The 22,508-nt window shown below is 40.5% G+C and overlaps 3 protein-coding genes across 4 annotated transcripts; 1 reads left to right on the top strand and 2 right to left on the bottom strand.

The window, feature by feature from the left end:
* Window positions 1–132: 132 nt before the first annotated feature.
* Window positions 133–3,556, top strand: rab23 (RAB23, member RAS oncogene family). The gene is made up of 7 exons (XM_089011614.1): window positions 133–480; window positions 1,345–1,554; window positions 1,628–1,713; window positions 2,776–2,932; window positions 3,035–3,117; window positions 3,206–3,298; window positions 3,423–3,556. The coding sequence occupies exons 2-7, from the start codon at window positions 1,400–1,402 to the stop codon at window positions 3,554–3,556; spliced, it is 708 nt and encodes a 235-aa protein (XP_088867740.1). The 5' UTR covers window positions 133–480; window positions 1,345–1,399.
* Window positions 3,557–5,464: 1,908 nt separating this feature from the next.
* On the bottom strand, window positions 5,465–7,248 carry bag2 (BAG cochaperone 2). The gene is made up of 3 exons (XM_089011615.1): window positions 6,988–7,248; window positions 6,725–6,834; window positions 5,465–6,421 (listed from the first exon to the last, which is right to left on the bottom strand). Exons 1-3 carry the CDS (start codon window positions 7,107–7,109, stop codon window positions 6,030–6,032), a joined length of 624 nt encoding a protein of 207 aa, XP_088867741.1. The 5' UTR covers window positions 7,110–7,248; the 3' UTR covers window positions 5,465–6,029.
* Window positions 7,249–12,484: 5,236 nt separating this feature from the next.
* Window positions 12,485–20,585, bottom strand: znf451 (zinc finger protein 451). Of its 2 annotated transcripts, XM_089011613.1 has the most exons (15): window positions 20,473–20,551; window positions 19,941–19,981; window positions 19,769–19,843; window positions 19,642–19,700; window positions 19,360–19,443; window positions 19,156–19,269; window positions 17,441–17,552; window positions 17,125–17,272; window positions 16,932–17,058; window positions 16,693–16,852; window positions 16,374–16,524; window positions 14,287–15,728; window positions 13,360–13,449; window positions 13,158–13,217; window positions 12,485–13,056 (listed from the first exon to the last, which is right to left on the bottom strand). In XM_089011613.1, the coding sequence occupies exons 4-15, from the start codon at window positions 19,696–19,698 to the stop codon at window positions 13,016–13,018; spliced, it is 2,586 nt and encodes an 861-aa protein (XP_088867739.1). In that variant the 5' UTR covers window positions 19,699–19,700; window positions 19,769–19,843; window positions 19,941–19,981; window positions 20,473–20,551; the 3' UTR covers window positions 12,485–13,015. The 2 variants fall into 2 exon arrangements, with proteins under 2 accessions (XP_088867739.1, XP_088867738.1); XM_089011612.1 differs by lacking the exons at window positions 19,769–19,843; window positions 19,941–19,981 and having other exon boundaries at window positions 20,473–20,585.
* Window positions 20,586–22,508: the final 1,923 nt, after the last annotated feature.

Raw genomic sequence — 22,508 nt, 5'->3', positions numbered from 1 at the left:
AAGAAACCTCATCGATGGACCATTCCTGTACGACTGAGCGTTTACACAGACATTTGTACATCTGTGACTTAAAACTACAACTGCTCCCATGAGCCTCGAAAGATGACGCAATAGCAGGCTCTGCTGCCAAGCAACAAACATTAGCGAGTTAGCAACGCAACCGAGCCACGCTCGTGCACGTCGTAGCTCGCTCACCACTTCCAGGGCTATGCGGGTGAATGGTGATGAAGAATTATCATCCTGTCAAAAGTCACTAATATTCAACTTACATTGACGCTGACCTGGCTGCATTTACTTTTTGGGATAATTCGATTATTGAGCATTTAGTAGTCATTCGCAATGCTATCAGACAGGGGCGTCGTTTTTTCCCTTTTTCTCTGCTGAAAAGGACCTCGGCGGCCAACTCATTTTGGCGTAAAGATTCACTTTCTCCGCAAGACCGTCCATCTGATGTGGTTAAACACACGGACGTTATTCCAGGTAAGCAGTGTGTGTTATTCTGGTTTGGTTTGCTTGACTTCTCAGCCCGTTGGCCAGCGGGACCACGCAAGCAACTGCTGGCCACCTAAGAGCTCCTTGTGGAATGGGAGAGGTGAAGCTACAGGCTTGTGAGCGCACAACGACAGACAACAGCCGAGTGTGGACGCACATCAAGTCCATTTAACGACTTAATCATGTTGGCTTTGTCATTAATTGTGTGTTATCGTGGGGCCTGAGTGATATCATGATCGTGTTCATAGGTGTGGTGGTGAAGTTGAACCGATGCCATATTCTACCAATTGCCCATGGCTTTTATATAGCCTTGGCAAAATCACCTGAGGAAATATCCATGCCAGTCATTTTTAAATATTAATATTTTTTGCAAACTATTACTGTATCTCACTAGTCATTGGAAAAATGTTTTGTCATTCTGCAAAACTAATCTATTGTTAATATATCCCCTTGTGAAAAAAAAAAATCTTAATGTATTAAAGCCATTCCCACTTTTGTGCTCGCTCTACAACGAAAAATACCTGTTGCATAATGTTAAATATTTTTCCCAGCCCCTGCAGTTTTGACAGGCTTTTGGGATGCCCTGGCCACGCTGTCAGTGTCACTGGGAACATCTTTCCCAATATGTTGTTTAGAGTAACACCAAACCCCCACAAGCCTGTCACAGACCAAGTTGCCATGCTGAGTCTTCAGGCCGCAGTGTTGATGGCAGAATATACACAACAGACAGCTTGTACAAACAAACCCGCAGTAAAATTTAGAGCCATTGAAAGCAGGCTTGCATTGGACTCACTGTAAACTCTGTTAATTTTTATGCTTTTTATGGGGTTTTATGTGTTTGTGTCACATTAGTGAATAAGTGCTCAATCAACGTTGAGGTGACACGAGCAGCTGCGGAGGCGTAACCATGCTGGAGGAGGACATGGAAGTAGCCATCAAGGTGGTCGTGATGGGCAACGGTGCCGTGGGAAAGTCCAGCATGATCCAGCGCTACTGCAAAGGTGTCTTCACCAAGGACTATAAAAAGACCATCGGAGTGGACTTCCTCGAAAGACAGATCACGTGGGTGACAAGAGACCCTGATATACGCTGGTGTGATGGTGACTCATTTCATTCTCTGTCCCGGTGGTTTTAGTGTTCACGATGAAGATGTTCGCCTTATGTTATGGGATACGGCTGGGCAGGAGGAATTTGACGCCATCACTAAAGCGTACTACCGTGGTAAGAAAACAATATTCTGAGCAATATATATATATATATATATATATATAGTGAGACCTCAACTTACAAACACCTTATCTTACAAACTTTTCGTCTTAAGAACCTCTAATTTATGTAAATTAAACCTTATAATAAGCACTATTTTCATAATACACACCCACCACGGCTGGCGGAGTGATCTTCGGCGGAAGCACACGACCGAACAGCGCTCCAGCCGGCGCTACTTTGCATACCCCCTCTCATTGAATGCACACGTCGCCTACTTGGAGCTTTTTGCTGATAATTTTACTATGATGGGACCGAAAAAAAAAACACCACAGGCTCATGTTCAGCCCAAGAAGACACAAAATAAAATCACCGTCGCTGAGAAGAAGGAGATAATTGAAAAACACGAACGAGGTGTGCGTTTGTGTGATTTAGTGGCCGAGCACGGCTATGCTAAGTCAACCATTGCTCCCGTTCTCCGGAACACAGAAGCCATCAAAGGTGCGTCTGTTGCAAAAGGTGTTTCCGTGCTCTCAAAGCGACGGTCTCGGGCAATCGAAGAAGTTGAAAAAAACTATTTTACAGCACAGTTTATTTCTTTAATTACAGTCCTCATGTAATGTGCCTCTCTTTGTGACTTTATGATACAATGCAGTGTATTTCTTTCATCACAATACAATAGCACTTTTATTATACATAGAATAAGGTATGTTGTGTGTAGTTTTAAGGCTTATTTAGTTAAAAACGATATTTTATGGAAACCCGGGAACGGATTATTCCCATTTTAATGGTTTCCTATGGGAATTTTTTTTTTGAGATACACACTTTTCGCCTTACACACTCTGTCTGGGAACCAATTAAGTTCGTAAATTGAGGTCTCACTGTATATATGGTGTGTGTGTATATATATATGGTATATATAACTCCTTGATTGTAACTTTTTTTAAGGAGGAATTTCCCTAATGAAGTGACTGTTGGTGTTAAATTCAATCCGCTAAGGGAATCTCCCGAGACACTGTTCCGACAATATTCAGGTGTTGGGATTAAATTATGTATGTCACTTGTTTAATTGTGCAGGCGCTCAAGCATGCGTGCTGGTGTTCTCTACCACAGACAGGAATTCTTATCTTGCTATTGACAATTGGAAGGAGAAGATTGAAGCTGAGGTGGGAGATATTCCCACAGTTCTTGTACAGAATAAAATTGATCTCCTGGAAGAAACAGTTATTAGAAAGTAAGTTGTTTCTCATGTTCATTAACAGTAACCCATGTGCATGTGAACAATAGATGATTCAGTTGAATTTTTATTCCAGTGTATTCCTTATTTATGTTGCAGCGAGGAAGCCGAGGGTTTGGCCAAGAGGCTTAAATTGAGATTTTATAGAGCTTCGGTAAAAGAAGATTTAAATGTCACAGAGGGTAAGTCATTGAAAAAATGTCATCTAATGTGGTATTAATTGTCCTAAAGTTTTAACCCTGTTATCTTTGAAATTAACACGTTTTGCAGTGTTTAAATACTTAGCTGACAAATATCTTCAACAACTCAAACAGCAAACAGCAAAGGAGACAGAGGCGGTACACTCAACAAGCAATAAAATAGGTAAGTCGCCTTACAATGGGTGTGTGTGTGTGTGTGTGTGTGTGTGTGTGTGTGTTTGCCCTTTTTATTTATTTATTTTGCATCCGTACATGAGGTGTCATTCACATGTTGTTTTTCCACGCAGGAGTTTTTAATACCACAAGTAGTAATGTGAGCAGCCAGAATTCCAGCAACGGCAAAGAAGTCATCACATTGCGACCAAACAAACAAAGGACCAAGAAGAGTAAAAAACCATTCGGCAGCTGCAATCTCCTCTAGATGAACAGCATTTTTTTTTTACTGATCAGTCAGAGAAACCAAAGTGCAGAGACTGGTCGTCACTCCAATAGACCAATTTAAAATTTTATTTCAAGATTAAATTGTCCTGCCCGTCTTGATGGATGAATTTAATCTCTGAAATCTTGCACATTTTTTTGTGCGGGGCAAAGGTCATCATTTTATTTTCACAGTGCAGATCTCATTCCGGGCTAAAAAGATATATACTTGTTCAGACTTTTTAGATTCATGCAAAAGATTTGACAGATTGATTTAATCATTTTCACCAGGAGGTAATTAAGCCATTTACTTGATACCAGATGTTTGATGGGATACTCGATTGTCTGCTGTTATAACAAAGAATGTTTTCCCTATGACATCATAACATGCCCACTATAGAATCATTTCCAAATATTCATATAACGTCAAAGTCAGCTTTATTGTCAAATATGCTAATATGCATATATTAGCTGCACATTTTTATAGTTACAAAGGAGAAGCTGAATGTCGTGTCCCTCTGACTAGCTTGCGGTTTAGGTTATCTATACATATAAATTCAGTGGCGGCTTAAGTGTATTTTTCTACCAATCATAAAAGTGTTGAGTGATACTTTGAAGTGTCAACAGCTTCCTGGTGCCAATAACTCTTCACGCAACTGGGGTTTGAATGTAAGATTCAAATAATCTATTGTGCTAATGTATAACCAAAAATGAATATCGTGTGTACTGTACTGTCCACTCATCAATTTTTTTTTCACGAAATGTTCGCTTTTGGGAATTTAACAGGGGGGAAACCCCTTGACTTCCCCGAATCTCAGTCAGTTGTAGGGTGTGGTTGTTTTTCAATTGCTGGTATTTACGTCATGTTTACTTTGTTAGGATTTTAAGTCACTCGTTACATTGTGAGTCGGCTTTATTGACGAATTTATGAAGCAGACATAAAAAAATATCATTTCAAGGTTTTATCTAATACAGTATATTGTTTGTGTGTTGAACGTTTTTATTGGGGGTGGGAATAAAATCAGGACTGTAAAGGTGGTGGTAATATGCTTGGGCGTGTTGGAATATTCAACAAAAATATAAATCATTGCTGATTAAAACCATTTCATAGTCTGTGCTAAAACGTTTGAAACAGTTGTTTTTGTTTTTTTAAATCCATCCCACTGGTCTAAAAAGCACAAAGTAACGCAAGATGTTTTAAAAAAATCTGTTAAATAGTGTAATGTGAAATGATCACTGAACGTCTTTCTTAGTTGTACGTAATTAGATGAATATATAATTTATTGGCAAATTACACATGCATGTATGTGTATTGTTCTTTTTTTATTTGTTTTTTTGCAACTGATTCTCGCATGTATGGTGGTGTCCAAACATTCAAATATTTTACTGGTGTACATTTTGGACAGTGCTTTTGAAAGCAAAGAAAAATGGTCAGTGTACTTGTGTTGCATGCAAAAGCCTCTTGTGACCGATCAGTGAATGCTCCATTTTGGTTGCAAAGCCACATTGCCTTAATCATGTTTACATCATATTGTCCATTGACCTCAAGGAAGTATTTTTTTCAGTCCCCTCTAAATGGCCTGCTTACACGTAACATTTGTACTCAATCAATGCTTAAGTTTTCCATTTTGTTAACTGAATGGACGTCTTGCACTGACAACATTTGAGGAACTACAATCCGGGAATTAAAATTAATCACACATGTGCTATCACTCAGGTGTTGTATGAATTTCTGTGTTGCTCTCTTTTTTCAATTACAATTTCATATTAAAAACATATTTGGTTTTTGTCTTGAAAGAAATATATCATTGTTGCCTTTGTAGTTTTAATAAATGTAACCTAAAATGTGCCAGATTTCTGTGAATCAGCGATCATGGTGTAGTAGGGAAAAGTGACATAAATCAATCTTGACTTTGTTCACAACTTTGCTTTTTTTAATGTCGGACATCAAACCATGTTCATTCATCGTACATTTTAAGGCATACTATCGGCACATACTACTCTTCAGATGGATGTTTCACATTTTGTCTTCTATCATTAGGTTATAATGGCCTTGCTCGAGTCTACCCCTTTGTATTCTTCAGGCACTTTTTTAAAACATCAATAGAGATCACAAATCAATTTGCAAGAGCTTATACTTGTCAATGTCTGCAATTATGACAAACAGAGGTTACCTTCAAAAGTTTGTGTTGGATTGTTTCAAAATATAACTGGTAAAATCTGCCTTCTATTTGGTCAATTTTATTCATTTGTGCGCACAAAAAGAGCTTTGTGCAAACTCATCCATCAAATGTGATCTGTATTTCCTTCATGCATTGAGGAGTTAATTTTCAAGATTCTAATTCAGTATGTCAACCATTTCAGGCTGGTGTGGTGGTAGGTTTGGCCCACAGGTACACAATTTATATGCATGTATCCCTTATCAAAGTTTGGTTAAGATAGTGAAAGACATTTTAAGTTTTGGTGACAATTCCTTCTCAAGTGCCGTTGATTTTTGGCTCATCTAACTTCTGATAATCCATTATCTTTATATTCTTATCTGCATTTCCGACGTTTCTCAGCAGCATTTCCAGGCGTCTCTTAATTTTCTTCTGGTCCTCCAGAGCGCAGCTGATCACGATCGCTTGAAACTTCTGGTCAATGGGCACAGTTGGTGCCTCCGTCATGCAGGCCGAGTGCAGGGCAAGGAGTTGCTGCCAAGATTCGTCCATGTCAACCAGCAGCTTCTTCACAATTTCGTCAATGATGGACGTGGCCTTGCGCAGGGCCTCCTCTTGCTGGCTGTTCCTGATGGTGCCCACATTGATCTCCACTGACAATGTGCGGCCCATTAGTCGATCTGCTGTCAAAGTCAATTCTTCTTTCTCGCCTGAAAAATATGAATGTAGATTTGACAGAAAAGGATGGCGTAATTGTCTTAGGCCTTCGTTATTTGTGTCTTGCTTTGAGAAATGCATGCATAAATTTTATTGTAATAAAAAATAATAAATGTTATTGCTCAAACCCACTATTTTCTCATTGTTTACCCCCTCCCTCTTAGCAACACCCGCACTGAGGTCCAGAATAATGCAATTTCTACACAATGTGAAAATGAACAAAGTCAAAACCGCATCTGCAAGATAGAAATCAAATAACACAAGTGTCGAAAAAGCATAATTCAGAGTGAGCTCACCGGCGCTTATGTTATGCATTTCTTGACTGTTCTGTAAGGATTGAATCATTTCCAGGATGCACTCCCTTTCCTGCTCGATGGCCGAGGCAGTTTCGCGAAGTGCCTCCACCCTGTGACGCGCACAAAACATTTGCAAAACATAAATCAGCAACACAGAAAGCACCATTATCCACGCTAAGAGTGAATTTTAAGCATAACGGCCGTTTTTTCCTTTAAAACGTGCCCACGCGTGGCTGACACACCGGTCGTAGCCCACTTGTTACCTCGTTTCCAGCTGATCCAAATTCGACAAAAGTTGTCCTGCACGGTCCGCCATGGACACTGTCCTCTTAAACTTGCCGCCCGTTACATCGTTGAGTTTAGCTTGTATTTTGGCCTGAGACATGGCGATGAGTGACCGAATGTAAAAATAATCGAGTTTTTTTTATTTAAAAAATGATCTGTTCTGCAAGGGGCACTCCGAGTAAGGTGGGATCTGTCCGACAAACAGTGTTCAGCTGACTGCCGAGGGGAACATTGCCAAAAATGGTCAGTGACTTCCTCCCTATCCCGCCGAAATTTCTCGAAGAATTCCGAATGGATTATTAGTACTTTCCCGGGTGTTGTGTCCGGAGGAATGAGAGGAGAATTCTGTGGATCTCAACGACTCCAACGAGTGACTGGAAAGTCCTATTTCAATGATTTATTTTGTAATCATCATTTTCACTAGACAAACATTGCGAACAGCACCGCTATTAATAGTAGACAAGGTAATGAAATAGATACAACTTAAAGGTAATTGCACGAACAATAATCAGCGATAGGCCATCAAGCAGAAGCATCGACGACGATTTCCAACAATAACGGTAGGCCATTAATTTTTATGAGCGAGTTGCTTGTTCTATAGCCACAAAGGGACATAAGTCTTCTTGTGTCGGTCACAAGCCCGGATAAATACAGAGAGTTCTGTCAGGAAGGGCATCCGATGTAAAAGCTTGGCCAAAACAAACATGCGCATCAAACCTCGAACGATGGAGGATACTGATTTGCTGTGGCGACCCTTTGAAGGGAAAAGCCGAAAGGAAAAGAGGAAATAACTGTTTTCATTCATTTTATCAAGCCTTTGTGCTTCCTGGCATATTTCTCTTGACTGAACGGTATAAGTACACATCGACCCAACCTCCATTTAGTTCACTTAAAGGACAACCGACATCACTTTTTTGTTTCCAAACTGACATGAGAAAAACGTTTTAGAGCATCAAAATACCCAAAACACACAGGCTGATATTTTTAGTCAAATGCAAAACACCAATAAAAATGACTTAAAGTGTCCAAAATCTGCAAAAAATTGAGCTGCGAATTGGGCATTTTCAGAAAGTCCCGCCCCCAGTTCGTGACTTCACGCCAAGACGTCTTGCCTTGCTCGAGAATCAAAACAATTGCTTCAGATTCGGAGAATATGCTTTCTTGTTACACATCCAGTTATGAATATGATTCAAATAGTTCTGAAGAGGAAAGTATAAATGTTTGCAATCGATTAAAGAAGGTCTTCCGGGTCATTTTGAGGGATCGAGACTGATGTGTAGTGTCACAGAAAATGCAGAAGATGTCGCCAGAGATTGTATCCTCATTTTATGTAATGCTGTAATAATGAACTGATCTGGCAACCTAGCCACGACGCGACATCACATGACTTGAGAGCGATAAAAGCCAGTTTGTGTTTATGTGTTTTTGACTTCTCGTACGACGGTGAACGCAGCGGTTGCTGTCTGTGCTTCGGCAAATAAATATCCTACTTGTATGATCTAAACAAGAGGACCTTCTCGACTCTTTATTCTCCCAAATGCATCGCGAAAGCGCTGAAGATCTCAACAGGTTATGGGCCCAGGAGACGTTTGGGAGATAAAGTGAAGCCAGAAGTGTATCCAGACTTGAAAGAGCGGTGAGCAAACGAGGCTATCGCTAACCGGCTAAACAGCGGTCAAGATGGATCAAGGAAGGGCAAGCAGGCACCTTCGACTGGCATTCGACGGAGATGAAGATAAGTACGAGATATGGGAAACAAAAATGCTCGGACATTTTCATTTATTGGGACTAAAGAAGACCGTGCTAAGCGAGCCGGCGACGAGTTCCGATATGGCTACGGATGCAGAGAAAAATGCCGATGCGTATGCCGAATTGATAAATATGCTTGATGACAAGAGCCTCTCACTAATAATGAGAGATGCACCTGATGATGGAAGAAAATCTTTGAAGATATTGAGAGAATATTATGCCGGGAAAGGAAAACCACGGATAATAAATCTGTACACCACGCTCACGTCGCTTCAAAAGAGGAACGATGAAAGTGTTACAGACTATATCATCAAAGCCGAAACCGCCATCACAGCACTCCGAAATGCAGGTGAAACTTTGGGAGATGGACTACTTGTCGCCATGGTGTTAAAAGGACTACCAGCAAGTTTCAAGCCATTTGCAATCAATGTAGCGCATTCAAATGATGAAATCAAGTTTGCAGATTTCAAGACGAAGCTACGGAGTTTTGAAGCCACTGAGAAATTGAACACTGAGTCAGGGGACAATGTGATGAAGACACAGAGTCTGAGTGGACGACAAACCACCAAAACCAACACCCGTGACCAGCACAGTGATGACACAAGCATAGTGTGTTTCAAGTGTGGGATCGAAGGCCACAAAGCAAGAGAATGTCGACAAAAGACATGGTGCAGTCATTGCAAAAGCAAGACACACAAAGATGCAACGTGCAGGCGTAAGGACAAGGACAGACGAGATGACGCCAGTAAAGCGTCAGAAGACGGCGACACCGACATCGTGCTCAAGATGAGGGACAGCAAGACCAGACCCAGGGAGCAGTTGGGTCACGACATCAGAGAGAGAGGATTGATGGTGGACACAGGAGCCACTTCGCATATCATCACTGATGTGAACATGTTCAAGAATTTCGACAGCACGTTCAAACCGGAAAGACACCGCGTGGAGCTGGCGGACGGCACACAATGCAGCGGAGTCGCACATAAAAGGGGAGATGCTGAGGTCTCTTTGATTGACATCAAAGGACAAAGACATAAAGCAACGCTGAGAGGTGCTTTATACATTCCTTCATACCCCCAAGACATTTTGTCTGTAAAGAAGGCAACCACCAACGGGGCAACAGTGATATTTAAAGAAGGTAAAAATTCACTGATTACGAAAGGTGGGACAAAATATGGTATACATGTGTATGGAAAGTTGTACTATTTGCATATTGAGAAAGAGACACAGATAAATGAAACAGATGAAAACACATATTATGGCATGAGATTACAGCCTAAGACTAGTGAGGTCTTTCAGGAGCCTAATAAAAGAGCCCAAGAGTCATGTGTACAAGACAGGGATGCACGCGAAAGTGCAGTCACAGAGCCAAATGAACATAACCTCACACGACAAAGTGACACAAATGATGGACCTGAAAATAGAAGGTATCCTACTAGGGAAAGAAAGAAACCTAGTCACTTTGATGATTTTGTGATTGAGTACAGCGATAACGATGGGGCACACACCACAGTAGACTACTGTTACAGAGCCGTGTGTGGTGTTCCGCAAACATATGCAGAGGCAATGAGATCAAATAATTCTCAAGAATGGGCAAAAGCCATGGATGAGGAAATTCAGTCATTAAATGACAACACATTTACTGCAACAACCCTACCAGCGGGCAAGAAAACAGTGGGGGGTAAATGGGTATATGCTATCAAACGTGATGTAGATGTCAGAGACAAATATAAAGCACGATTTGTAGCAAAGGGCAAGAGCCAGGTGGAAAACATAGACTATGGAGAGACGTTTTCACCAACAGCCAATCAAACAGGTATAAGAGTGGTGCTTCAAAAAGCAGCTCTGGAAAATGGAGAAAAGGATGATGGTCTAGTTTACAAACTAGAAAAATCACTTTACGGTTTCAAACAATCTGGCCGAAACGGGAACAAGGTCTTACATGATTATTTAACCGATAATGAGTATAAGCAAAACCCAGGTGATTATTGTATGTATGCCAAAGAGTCAAGAAGTGACAAGGTAATCAAAATCATATGGGACGGTGACTTCATTATTGATGACTACCAATACGTAAAAACAATTGTGTTTAAATGTGAAATGTGTAAGACAGAGTTCACATGTGTAAGACAGAGTTCACATTGTTCTGTTTATCTTGGTTTAGATTACAGCAAACTGAGTATAAGTGGGGGTGTTGAGAAAGTTAGATTGTATCCTCATTTTATGTAATGCTGTAATAATGAACTGATCTGGCAACCTAGCCACGACGCGACATCACATGACTTGAGAGCGATAAAAGCCAGTTTGTGTTTATGTGTTTTTGACTTCTCGTACGACGGTGAACGCAGCGGTTGCTGTCTGTGCTTCGGCAAATAAATATCCTACTTGTATGATCTAAACAAGAGGACCTTCTCGACTCTTTATTCTCCCAAATGCATCACGAAAGCGCTGAAGATCTCAACATTCCGGGTCATTTTGAGGGATCGAGACTGATGTGTAGTGTCACAGAAAATGCAGAAGATGTCGCCAGAGCTCCGTTGGAAATAGGGTTATGTTTCAGCTTGGAATTTTTGTCAACGAATATGAAAGAGTTGTCTCGGTGTAACATACAATGATTCACCATTGCGTTATTTATGTGTTTTCCTTCTAATTTCGCCATCAACACGGATCAACACGAAGTTTTCAGACCAAACAAAGTACCGCAAAATGCATTGAGGTGATGCAAGGTCTGTCCTTTCTCAGTTAGGGGCGTTCCTTCAGTGACGTAGGGTGAGGACTCGTCACCAACTCAAAAACAAGACTTCCGGAATATTCAGCGTGAGTCTTAAAACGTAAAATATAGCTATATGCAGTGGAATCTTTGTAAAATACGCTCAGTAGAAGTAATTTGAAGCTATTTTACAAATTATGGACACAACTTGTCCGGAGACGTCGGTTGTCCTTTAAATTACTATTTGACATTCATTGTACTCAGAAATACTCATTGTATTGTAATCTACACAAAAATTTAGCTTTATTAACGAACACCTGTACACATCTCACAGTAACATGACATAGTATATTGTCATTTTCATGGTACTTAAAAATGTCACTTTTATAAAATCCATTAAAAAAACTTTAAAAAGTGTAAAAGATTCTCCTGACACTGATTTTTTTTCTTTCAAATCTGTACTTTACTATACTTTGATCAAGGTGTATATTGTTGCTTATCTTCATTATTTGTTTCTTGATCTCAAGCATTGATTGGGAATACTTCAAATAAAAAAGGAACACAAATGCTATTTCACAGTTCTATAAGCTGTGTATTCGAAACTGTGGCAAACAGTGGATGTATGTGTGTGTGTGTGTGTGTGTGTGTGTGTGTGATGCATTAAAGAGGACAGGCACACAAACATCTGGGATTTAAACAGCTTCTTCCCCCAAGCCATTAACTCTTTGAACTCTTTCAACAGTAGCCAAAATGGAACTGTATAGTGCCACTTAGCAGTTTTTTTGACAACGATACTAGTGCAGCGTGTTCTACCGGAAACAAATTCCTTGTGTGTCCTACATACTTGGCAATAAAGATGATTCTGATACAGACATCTCTCTACTTTACTTAATGAAGCTTTAAGATGTTGATGTGAAGCAGCTATAATTAAAAATTTAAATTTTAATATGCTAGTGCATCACACGCAATTACAAGCAGACATCCAATGAATCTCACTAGTTTCTTTTTGGATTGGATGGATTGGATTTGCCTTTATTAGTCTCACAGTGGAGAAATTTACATTTCACAGCAGCAAAGTGATGAAAGGAATGAAAGTAGAAAAACAAAATACATGAGCTGCTGGAAAGGCAGCCACTCTCGGGGCGCGGGGTTTTTTCCTTGTAATGAAGGTATTGAGCGGTTCCATTCATAGTGAGACAATATATCCTTCTAACTACTGCTTCTGCAGGATGGCTTTAAGTAGGAATCCCTTCTTAGGGATGCAGGTTTTGTTGCGTAAAATGCATTGGATTTCGAATGGTGCAATGCAAACAGGTGTAAAACAGAGTGTAGCAATGTATGTACTCTTTGGTTGTCATTCATTGTTGCCATAAACAGTTGTGAGTGTTAGTTAACATCTTCAAAAGGCACAAACAAAAAAACATTTTTCCAATCAGAAGTGACTGTTATGTAGTGGATTGTTTATTTGGTATCAAGGAACTCATAAGAGCACAGAATGGCAGTGATTTGACCTCAACAAAACATCATTTGAACCATGAGGAATAAGCTTCTCAGAAATCAAGAAGGCTTCTTTCAAGAGCTTCTTTGAGTTCTGCAAAACAAAAACAAAGCAGGCAGCATTAGTATTAACATTTAACAACAAGAATATGTCTCACATCCTGTGGGATCCCTTCTCAGATTTCAACAATGTACCTGCTGACTCTTGGTATTTTCCGTTTAAGGCCAGTGCTTCTTTCGCCTGTTTAGATTCATCTGTGGCGGAAAACATTACATTAAGCACCATCTTATTGCCATCCATTTTCTGTACAGTTTATTCTCATGGGTATTCACAACTTGGAGAGACGCAACGATTATTTCAGTGGGTATAATTTACAATGAAGTAAAAGTGGGTTACCTAATGAGCCAGCACCATGAACAGTTTGATGAGCACTTTGATCAACATCCATCTCATCCTCCTCGGTTTTAGACATACTTCCGACTGTGTCTGCAGGGGGGAAAAAAAATACATTTTTACCTCATTTTAAATTAACCCGTTCACTGCCAGACGTGCAAAAATGTGTCCACTCCCGTACCAGGGTTTTTGTCATTGTCACTTGAATTATAGGACCCCTAGAATATAGTTTTAGCACCACATACACATTCAGTACAGCGTTAGAAACCTTAGACTCTCTTCTTTCACCAGAAAAAAAAAGAGTTAAGTCCCAAATTATATGGGTCTGGAGTTATAAGAGCCTAAAATGAGGGCGGCTGTCCAAAATACAACAATATATACATATTGGATTATATAGCGCTTGAATAACAGCCGAAGCTGTAACAAAGCGCTAACATGGAAAGAAGGGAAATGCTGCCCCCTTGTGGAAAAGAATAAAACATTGCCAAAGGCAATGACAATTGCTTTATCAGCACACAAGAATGAATAAAAAAAACAAAACCTGAACAAATTCAGGAATGGCGCTGTACGTAATATTTCCAATTCCCAAATACATTTGTGAATGGCAGTGAATGAGTTAACCATGTGTAACTGATAGGTCAAACTGACTAAAGAATAAATGTATTCATGAATTGAGCCCTGAAGAATAGCTGAAAAAAAGAAACTCAGACCATCGAGAGCTTTTACTGTCCCATTCAAAATCATATCTTTCTTAAATGACATGATCCATCCATTTTGCAAAATTTGTGAATTCACAATGTGGAATTTCTTTTTGGGACCTAGGCTTTGTCAGTGCCTCAAAAGTTTTACTTTTACTTTTGGTGCATGCTAAAGTCATGAAATGTTGGTCATAAAAGTAAATAAAAATGGTAAAGAAGAAAACGGATGTACCATTTTTCTGTTCTGCGACCACAACATCCTGTAATGTTTGCTGTTGTCTCGTGATGTCTTTCCCACGGGTCCTGGAGCTCACACATGGCTGTAACTCACAGTGCTGCGAATGATGGTGATTATGGAACTTTGGAACATCCCCGAAGCGTTGCCTGCAAGTTTGGCATTCTACTTCAAAGGTCTTGTCTAAGTTCAATGCAGCGTGTGTGGTGTGGACGTGTGTCTTGATCTGAACATAGGAGGGCACGGAAAGAGCGCAAGGAGCACAGACGAATTGACATAGACCTTTGGAGGATAGTGTCTTCATGCACCGAGTGAAGGCAACTTTCATTTCATCTCGGTTCTTCACTGAGTTCATGCAGGGGCATGACTCCACAGATGTGATCACCACAGTCGGCTGAACAAGATTGGTGTTGGCTATACAGTAGTAGTCATTACTGTGCAGGCTTTTGTAGTGGTGCAGGAATTGTCCTTCAGAATCAAACTGCATGCTGTCACAGAGACCGCAGAAGTAGGCGCTCTTCATTTGTCCATCGTGCTCGTTGGCACAATGCCGCCGCACCGTGGACTCCTTGAAGAACTTTTGAGGACAGTGGCCGCACACGTACCTCTGAAAGCTGTGGGTGCTCAGGTCGCCGCAATGTTTGCGGACGGCAGCCTCAGAGTCAAATATGTCCTCGCACATTCTGCACATCCAGGTGGACGCTGCACTCAAAGAGGATGAAGATGACATCTCTGGGATGGGCCGAACCGTGGATTTGTAGGTGGCGCACAGGTCCATGTTGCTGCTGGTCGACGGTTGTGCGTCCTCACGCACATCCTGCTCAATGAAGGTGTGTCCGGCATGCATGTCCAACACGTGTGACGTGATATCCTCGAGGCGAGGCATTTCCACTTTGCATTTGCGGCAATAGAAAAAGAAGTTGGATAGATGTCCGCTCCCGTGAAAACGGCACATGTGCAAGCGGGTGATGGAAGATTCGCTCATCTGTTTGGCGCACACACCGCATTGGTAAAAGATTTGGTTCACTGCCAAGAGGTGATTACTGGCCAACGTTTCCTCCGGGAACTTCATACCGCACTCACAGAACCATGCATTCCCACAGCTTGTTTTTTTCCGTTTGGCAGGTATCTTTTCATACTCGCACTTGGTATTGGTGCTTCTACGAAATAGGGCTCCTAAGTTGGGACTTTCCTCTTCGTGATTAACCCTGTCCTTTTCTTGTTTTTCATTAAACCGGTCGTACTGAAGAAGAGCCTGCTCCATGGTTTTATTGACCTCCACCTCATGTTGGGTGTCTTCTTTGTGACGTTCCACTTCTGTTTGGCTCAGGAAGATTAAACAGCAGCGAGCGCACTGACCTCGCACTTGCAGTTGTTTCATTACCTGCACCACTGTCGCATCAGCCTTTGCCACTGCAGTGCCATTTCTGCAATTCACACTACGGAAAGAACATCATCGAAAAATAAGATCCAAAACATCCCTCCGTCACGCAGCAATTCAACGCAGAAGTGTGACAGGTGAGTTTAACATGATGCATACTTTAAAATATACTATTGTGCACGGTGCAATGAATAAATAAAGATAACTCAACATTTGCAAGGGATTGTTGAATGCCATCATGTAACATGTTGGCACAGTTGTCATTGGACACTTGAGTACATAATTATTTGTAAATGAATTATAGCTACATTTATTTTACTGTACAGCCACTACCATTTAATCCGCACACCATGATTTCACACATAATCGGTTATCGTTGAATAAGTGAATAAGTGAGATAAGAATTATATTTAACACTGAAACACGACATTTTTAACTGAAACAATTGAACTTCAGATTTTAGTTTCTATCGTAGTCCAGGCTGAAGCCAAAGTTGCAAATGATCACATTTACTAAGTGGTCTCAAAATGTAACACCAGAAAGAGATTTTTTTTACCGTATTGTCACAGGATAGACTGTGGAGTTTGATGCACTGGTACCGTGTTAAAATGTGTTTCTGCCATTTAAATTAGCAGCAACAATTTTTGTTTCTGTTATTAAGGGAATTGGGAGATTTTTAAAAAGGGAAAAAAAGAAAACTTACTTAAAGTGAGCTTGAGCTGTCTGATGAGAAGTCAGTAATTTCTGACAAATAGAGCATCGGACGGTGAATCGGATGTCCCTGCACAAGGCAATGAGGCGATTCTTTGCGAGCCTTGGAACCGGAACTGGCATCACCACATCTTTTTTGATGTCTTTAAGAAATCAAAGTTTAAGCAAAAATTATGAAAATAATCTGACTGACAAGACACCTCATCAGCAATGTGATTGACTGACACCTTATGTATTCAGCTACTTCAAGGGCAGGAGCTGCTTTATCATGTACGTGCAGAGGTTCTGGTAGACATATGAAGTAATCTCACCGCTCATAATGAGGGACTCAGTGAAGTGTTTTTTTGCTGCCATGTGCTGAAGACAATCGTCCCGTAGGTTGAAAAGAAGGTAGCAGGCGGGACAAGCAAAGCCCACGATGCACTGGTAGCTTTGTGACATGAGGTGACCCTCTGGATGAGATGACGACACCTAAGAAATTAACATTGGCTTCAATCATGTTGAGTTGAATGTAAAAGGGGGATTTCACAAGTTACTATAGATGAGGAACCTTCGAATGGAGATGTGTCTGCCACTCTTCTTTGGTCTGAAAATATTGACAACAAACCACGCAGGCAAATAGCATTATGGAACTTCCCTGGAGACTGATGGTTGGATCGCATGGAGAGTGGTCAAACCTAAAAATTAAATACATTGAAATACATTATTTTTTTTTACTAAAAAAAAGACCAGTAAAATATAACCTTTTCAGATGTCCGTCAAGGAGAGACACGTGATCAAAAACACGACAGCAGTTAATTACAGGACATGCATATTTAGTCGAAGAGTTCAAGGGGAGAACAGCTCTGTGTCGTCTTTCAGATCCAGAATTGACCACTCCAGGGTGGAGATCTGAAAGAAAAAAAAGACAAGATAGATTCTGTTCAATTTGTCACAAGGTAAATCAACTAAACTATGGCGAGAACATTTTCTGTAAATTGTGCAGGTTTAAATCGGAGGTTTATGGTTATTTTATGAGGTATGTGAGATTGTATTTATCTTCTCATATGCATAACATACCTGGCATTTTTAGCCACATCTCCACACAGCGCTTTGCCTCTCGAGTTATTCCATTTTTGGGGTGAATCGCAAGTTGCTGATGTCCATGAATTTTTTGTTGCCATTGTTTCTCCTGGATAGAAGCAAAACACAACATTATGACATCAGTACAGTAAAGTCTCGTTATATCGATATTGGTTATATTGATAGTACATCTGTACTTCAAAAAGTACAGATGACGGCTGAAGAAACCTTCTCATCGATGGACCACTCCTGTACGACTGAGACCTTACACAGACGTATTGCTGCCAACTTTGGGAGAGACATCCTTCTGCTGGTACGTAACTTAGAAAAGGCCACCTTTAAATTAGCTGACTTAAAGAACAGCCTCAGAACTTCAAAAAGTACAGATGACAGCTGAAGGAACTTTCTCATCGATACTGCATATTACGATACTATTTTCATTTCCCGGCAAATTTCTAGTCTTTCATGTATAATTAGTTCCGTTTAGTACGATACCGGGTTATTACGATAATCCAGTTACCACGGTGCCCTTTTCATCTTCCACCAGCCATTTCGCTCTGCTTATATCGACACAAAAGCAGTTTAAGCTGAATCGACATTTGCTTAAGGGTTTCTATACAGTACCACCATTAGCGATATCTGTATCGGTCACAACGTTGGTCACGTGACCAGCTTTCCTGTCTTGCACAGTGTAGCAGAGCTGCAATAGTATCTGAAACATACTGTAGTCTTCTTATACAGTTACAATTGTTCAACACCAATTTCAACCATGGGGAAACGTAAGAATTGTGACCTCGGAACAAAGTACAAGGCAATAGTGGCTGTCGAGGAGAATCCAACAAGGAGCAAATCCTCCATCGCGAAAGAGTTCGACGTGCCGCAGAATACTTTATCAATGTCAGTAATGTAAACATTGCAGTTTTTGTTTTCCATAGATGTATTTATTTGTGTTGTATTCAGATATCTTTATCGCTTGCAATAATCACTATTTTTCATACAGAATGTACATGCTGGCGTTCGTGGTTTCTCTCGTGTGTAAAGAACAATGTCGAGTGCTACTCAGAGTCACGATTGCAAGAGTGCGTTATGAAAATAATAAATGACGTTTTTATTTAATGCACAAGTTTATTTTTCACTGCACTACAGTACAAAAGCATGCTAGATACGCAATCCATGAACTCAAGGAGAAAATTACATGCCATATCAAAGATCCCCCATTAATTGCCCCCTTTTAATGCAGTTCGGCGCAGGATCGGATATATCGATAGTCCGGTTATAATCCATATTTTTTTTTTCAGACTCCCGAGAATATCGATATACCGAGACTTTACTGTATATAGAAATCTATATGCGGAAAAAAATATATAGATTAATATATAGATTTTTTTTATTTCTTAACAGTGTGTTTTTTTCTGTGAATAATTTGCCCGTGCAGCCCTTCAAACTGTTAATTTATTTGTTTGTTTAATTTTTGCTCTACTAGAATGATGTGTGATTGCACTTTCACGGAAATTGGTAGCATTGGTGCTGCCATTGTCAAATTGAGCAAGTATCATTGACTAACCCTATCTCAGGTGAAGGGTTTTTGGTACCGAGCATGTGCATACACAGCAAGATATTGGGTTGGATTGAATTAGCCTTTATTATTTTCGCAGTGGAGAAATTTACAATTGATACATAAAAACAACAAATCCTGATAGCAAAACCCCTACCTTGAATGCTCTACATTTAGCTGCCCTTTCCTGCTTGTCCAGAGCCACCTGCTGTGCCAGTCTATCCAGAGTAGATTCAACATGTGCCTTTTCACGTTTGATTTTATCTTCGATCTTCAGGAGCATAAAGGCCATGAAAAGGAATCAATCGAAATGTATATCTTTCCCAACTATTTGTGATACATATTTAGTTTGGCCGCCCACCATTTTTGATGAGGATGAACAGCTCTCTTCATCACTGTCGCTCAGCAAATTTACAAATTCCAGCACTGGCCTGATTTGGCCTTCCTGCACAAAGAACAAGAACAGCATCCAATTAGATTCCCACGTTCTAAAATGCTAAATAATGTATATATTCGTGCCATGTAATTTGAAACAGCCTGTTTGAATTGCACAATTTTATGAGCCTCACAGATCTGTAAAATATGTATAATATAATTTGTACTTGGATATGGTTTAATACACTTGAGAGGATGTGGAACTTACAGATACAAATTCCACGTCTTCATACCCATCGTCTTCTTCTTTATTTAGAGAAGACATATCTAGAGAAAGGTGACGCAAGATACATAATGGAACAGGGAGCAAGCTGGTCCAGAATAAATATCATTACATTTCTCAGTCGGCACATTTGTTGACAAAATTAGTCTTCTCTGAAGCAACGTCTTAGTTGTATATTTTCATCTAACTGGACAGAAAAAAAAGACATTATTGTATCTTTGGTTACAAATGCAACATGGTTTGGCAACATTATACTGCTGTCGTTTTAGCCCAAGTTAAATTACCTTTAGTATAGATCCACTTCAAGGGTATGACACAAGACCTTCTAAAATGGAGACGCATGAAAACGCATGGATTCCAGAAAATGCAACGTACAAGTGGCGTAAAATCAACCATAGAACATAACAACTGGACAGGAACGGAGTTCGTTAACATCCTGTGATTTTATGGATCGTGTCCCCCAGTACTTTGATTTCTTCAGTTTTATTTTTGCAGAGATACGGAAGCCCACTAAAGGCAGCACCGAGCTAGTGTGTGATTGAAGTACTATTTGAGAGCAGAAGAAGACTAAACCAAAAGTGTAGATTTAATTTCAGGTTTTTATGTCGTGCAATCGCCGCTTTGATGCAATTCGCATTTCTTAGTTTAACTCTGTATTGACGCCATCGTGAAGCTGTATAACAACCACGGGCAGCTGTCTTCTTATTGACACTAACACATTACTGGAATCGATCGAAACGTGGAGGTGGAAGTTCACTTTTAAGATTCGAAACCCATCTATGGTATATGACGTAAACCATCAAACTATAACGTTACCTTTTCGTTTGTATCCCAATTTCGAGGACTTCTCTCCCTCCGTTCGGTTTTGTTGGTTTGCCGTAAAGCAAGCCAAATTGCACTCCGCGTCATAGGGACTTGAAGCAGTGGCACTCGTCCTTAAGTGCCGGTCGCCCCAGGCGGGCGGTCTTGGTGTCAGTGGAATGGTTCAAATAATCGCGCCTTTATTTTTTAACAATAATGTGAGACGTGTCATGAATATTCATTCATTTCGAAAATATTTCATTTTGATCACATTCATTTTGATGTGTGCACACGATGGATTGACGAAGGCCATGAAGACCTTGTCGCAGATGTGCCACTCGTAGACCGCCCTCCAGTGGAGCTATGAATCAATGCAGGTACGTATATGCACGATTTTTTGTTAAGCGTTTTGTAATTAATACAAAATACTATCAGAATGCTAAATTATTAAGTTTCGTTTAAAAATATAGAACATGTGCAAAAATATGTGAATGGGATATTATCGCATTATGATCCACGTGCCTCTGTTGATTGATACCTAACATTTATTATGTACATCATTTTTTTCCAGCTGTGGGTGTTTAAGTGCTCAAGACAAAGCTGAAAGTCACACCGCTGTTTAAGAACTTCTTTTTTATTTTGTTATGTTTTTCCAGCACTGTTTCATGCATTTTTTTCCATTTAAGTTATTTCATTCATTGAAAAAACATGAACATCTGACTGACTGAAGGAAACAAGGGCAGCAGTGACTTGGGCCTTCATGTACAGTATATGGTGTGCACGTTCCCTCGATGCAATCCATTAAAGCTGCCGTCTCATTTTCATAAATGTGTGTTCATATTAGGTATGTGTGAATGTAAATTGTTTGAATGCTCTTCCACAAGTGCCATGTCATTTCAAGATGTACCTTGCTTCTTGTTGAGCGTGCGTGTGTAAATGTGTGTGTGAGGCAAAGACATGATTGGGGAAATTTCATTGATTGATGTCACCTGCGAGCTGATCATGTGATACCCGGAAATTGTGAAGCTTTTTTAAGCGCATGTGCATAATAAAATGTTTGTCGAGTTCCGAGACCAATGATTGACACGTGCATCATTATTCTCTCGTGAGTACTTTCAATTGCTACGAAAAGCTACCATTTTGGTTACTGTTAAAACGCTAAGACTGCTCCCAGAATAACTAGTCACTAGTGCAACACTTCTCAATCCCCGAAAAGAAAAAAAGAAGTCGAAGATGGCGCCCGAGTAGGCAGCCGTCTACAAGTGCTCTCATGACCCTTCTTTTCTTTTGTTACTTTGTGTTGTTGTGCATCGTGTGGAACGGATATGGATTGTTTTTCATTTTTGACCACGTCATTCATCAAGGAAGAGACTGCTGAGCGGTTGAGCCTTCTCGGCAGCAGGAATATGACAGCACTCTTTTTGATTTGGAGGAATGTCGGTGCCGTTTGACTGTCATCACTGGACAGCTCTGGGGCGATTGTGCTTTTTTTGCACCTGTAATGGGCAGCATTTTCACAGCCTGGCTTTGTTAAGCGGAAATGTCTGTGCTGTTGGACAGTCTGCAACTAAATGGATGCATTGCATGAGGATCCCACGATGAGTGTCAAGGTTTGCAAGGTGATGGTGGTTGTGAATCCCAAATAAGCAGGCAGGAGGGAGCAGGAGGATGTATTTGACAAATTGTATCAAAATAAAGGCAGCAGGAACAAAATCTAAAACATCAAAGTTGTCCGAACAGAAAAGTACAAAATATCAAAGAAAACAATGAGTAAAAATCTGCCAAGATGAAACAAATCTGACAGGGTGAAGCAAACACATACACAGTACAATGACCCGACACGGAATAGTCGTGCCGGAAATCTTTTTAACTGCCACTGATGAGGATGACCAACACTTGTGCGACTGAGGGCGGGGCCGTCAGTGCTATCCAGTGGTCGCCAACCAGAACGTGACAGTCTGCCACCGATTGGAACGACCAAAACCTGTGCAGGTGCCGGCGGGGCCGACAGCGCCACCCGTTGGTCGCCAACCAGATCGTGACAGATTATG

This window comes from Hippocampus bargibanti, linkage group LG13 (assembly GCF_051943395.1).
Source record: "Hippocampus bargibanti isolate YZ-2025 linkage group LG13, ASM5194339v1, whole genome shotgun sequence".
Taxonomy (NCBI): Eukaryota; Metazoa; Chordata; class Actinopteri; order Syngnathiformes; family Syngnathidae; genus Hippocampus; species Hippocampus bargibanti.
This window is presented reverse-complemented; position numbering and strand designations above follow the sequence as displayed.

Coding starts and splice junctions, on each gene's coding strand:
- rab23 (XM_089011614.1), top strand. CDS start 1,400: ATGCTGGAGGAGGACATGGAAGTAGCCATCAAGGTGGTCGTGATGGGC. Junction 1,714..2,775: donor CACTAAAGCGTACTACCGTG/GTAAGAAAACAA, acceptor TTAATTGTGCAG/GCGCTCAAGCATGCGTGCTG. Junction 3,299..3,422: donor CTCAACAAGCAATAAAATAG/GTAAGTCGCCTT, acceptor TTTTCCACGCAG/GAGTTTTTAATACCACAAGT.
- bag2 (XM_089011615.1), bottom strand. CDS start 7,109: ATGTCTCAGGCCAAAATACAAGCTAAACTCAACGATGTAACGGGCGGC. Junction 6,835..6,987: donor TTGGATCAGCTGGAAACGAG/GTAACAAGTGGG, acceptor TGCGCGTCACAG/GGTGGAGGCACTTCGCGAAA. Junction 6,422..6,724: donor AATGCATAACATAAGCGCCG/GTGAGCTCACTC, acceptor CATATTTTTCAG/GCGAGAAAGAAGAATTGACT.
- znf451 (XM_089011612.1), bottom strand. CDS start 19,698: ATGTCTTCTCTAAATAAAGAAGAAGACGATGGGTATGAAGACGTGGAA. Junction 17,273..17,440: donor GATGTGGCTAAAAATGCCAG/GTATGTTATGCA, acceptor TTTTTCTTTCAG/ATCTCCACCCTGGAGTGGTC. Junction 13,057..13,157: donor AAAATACCAAGAGTCAGCAG/GTACATTGTTGA, acceptor TTTGTTTTGCAG/AACTCAAAGAAGCTCTTGAA.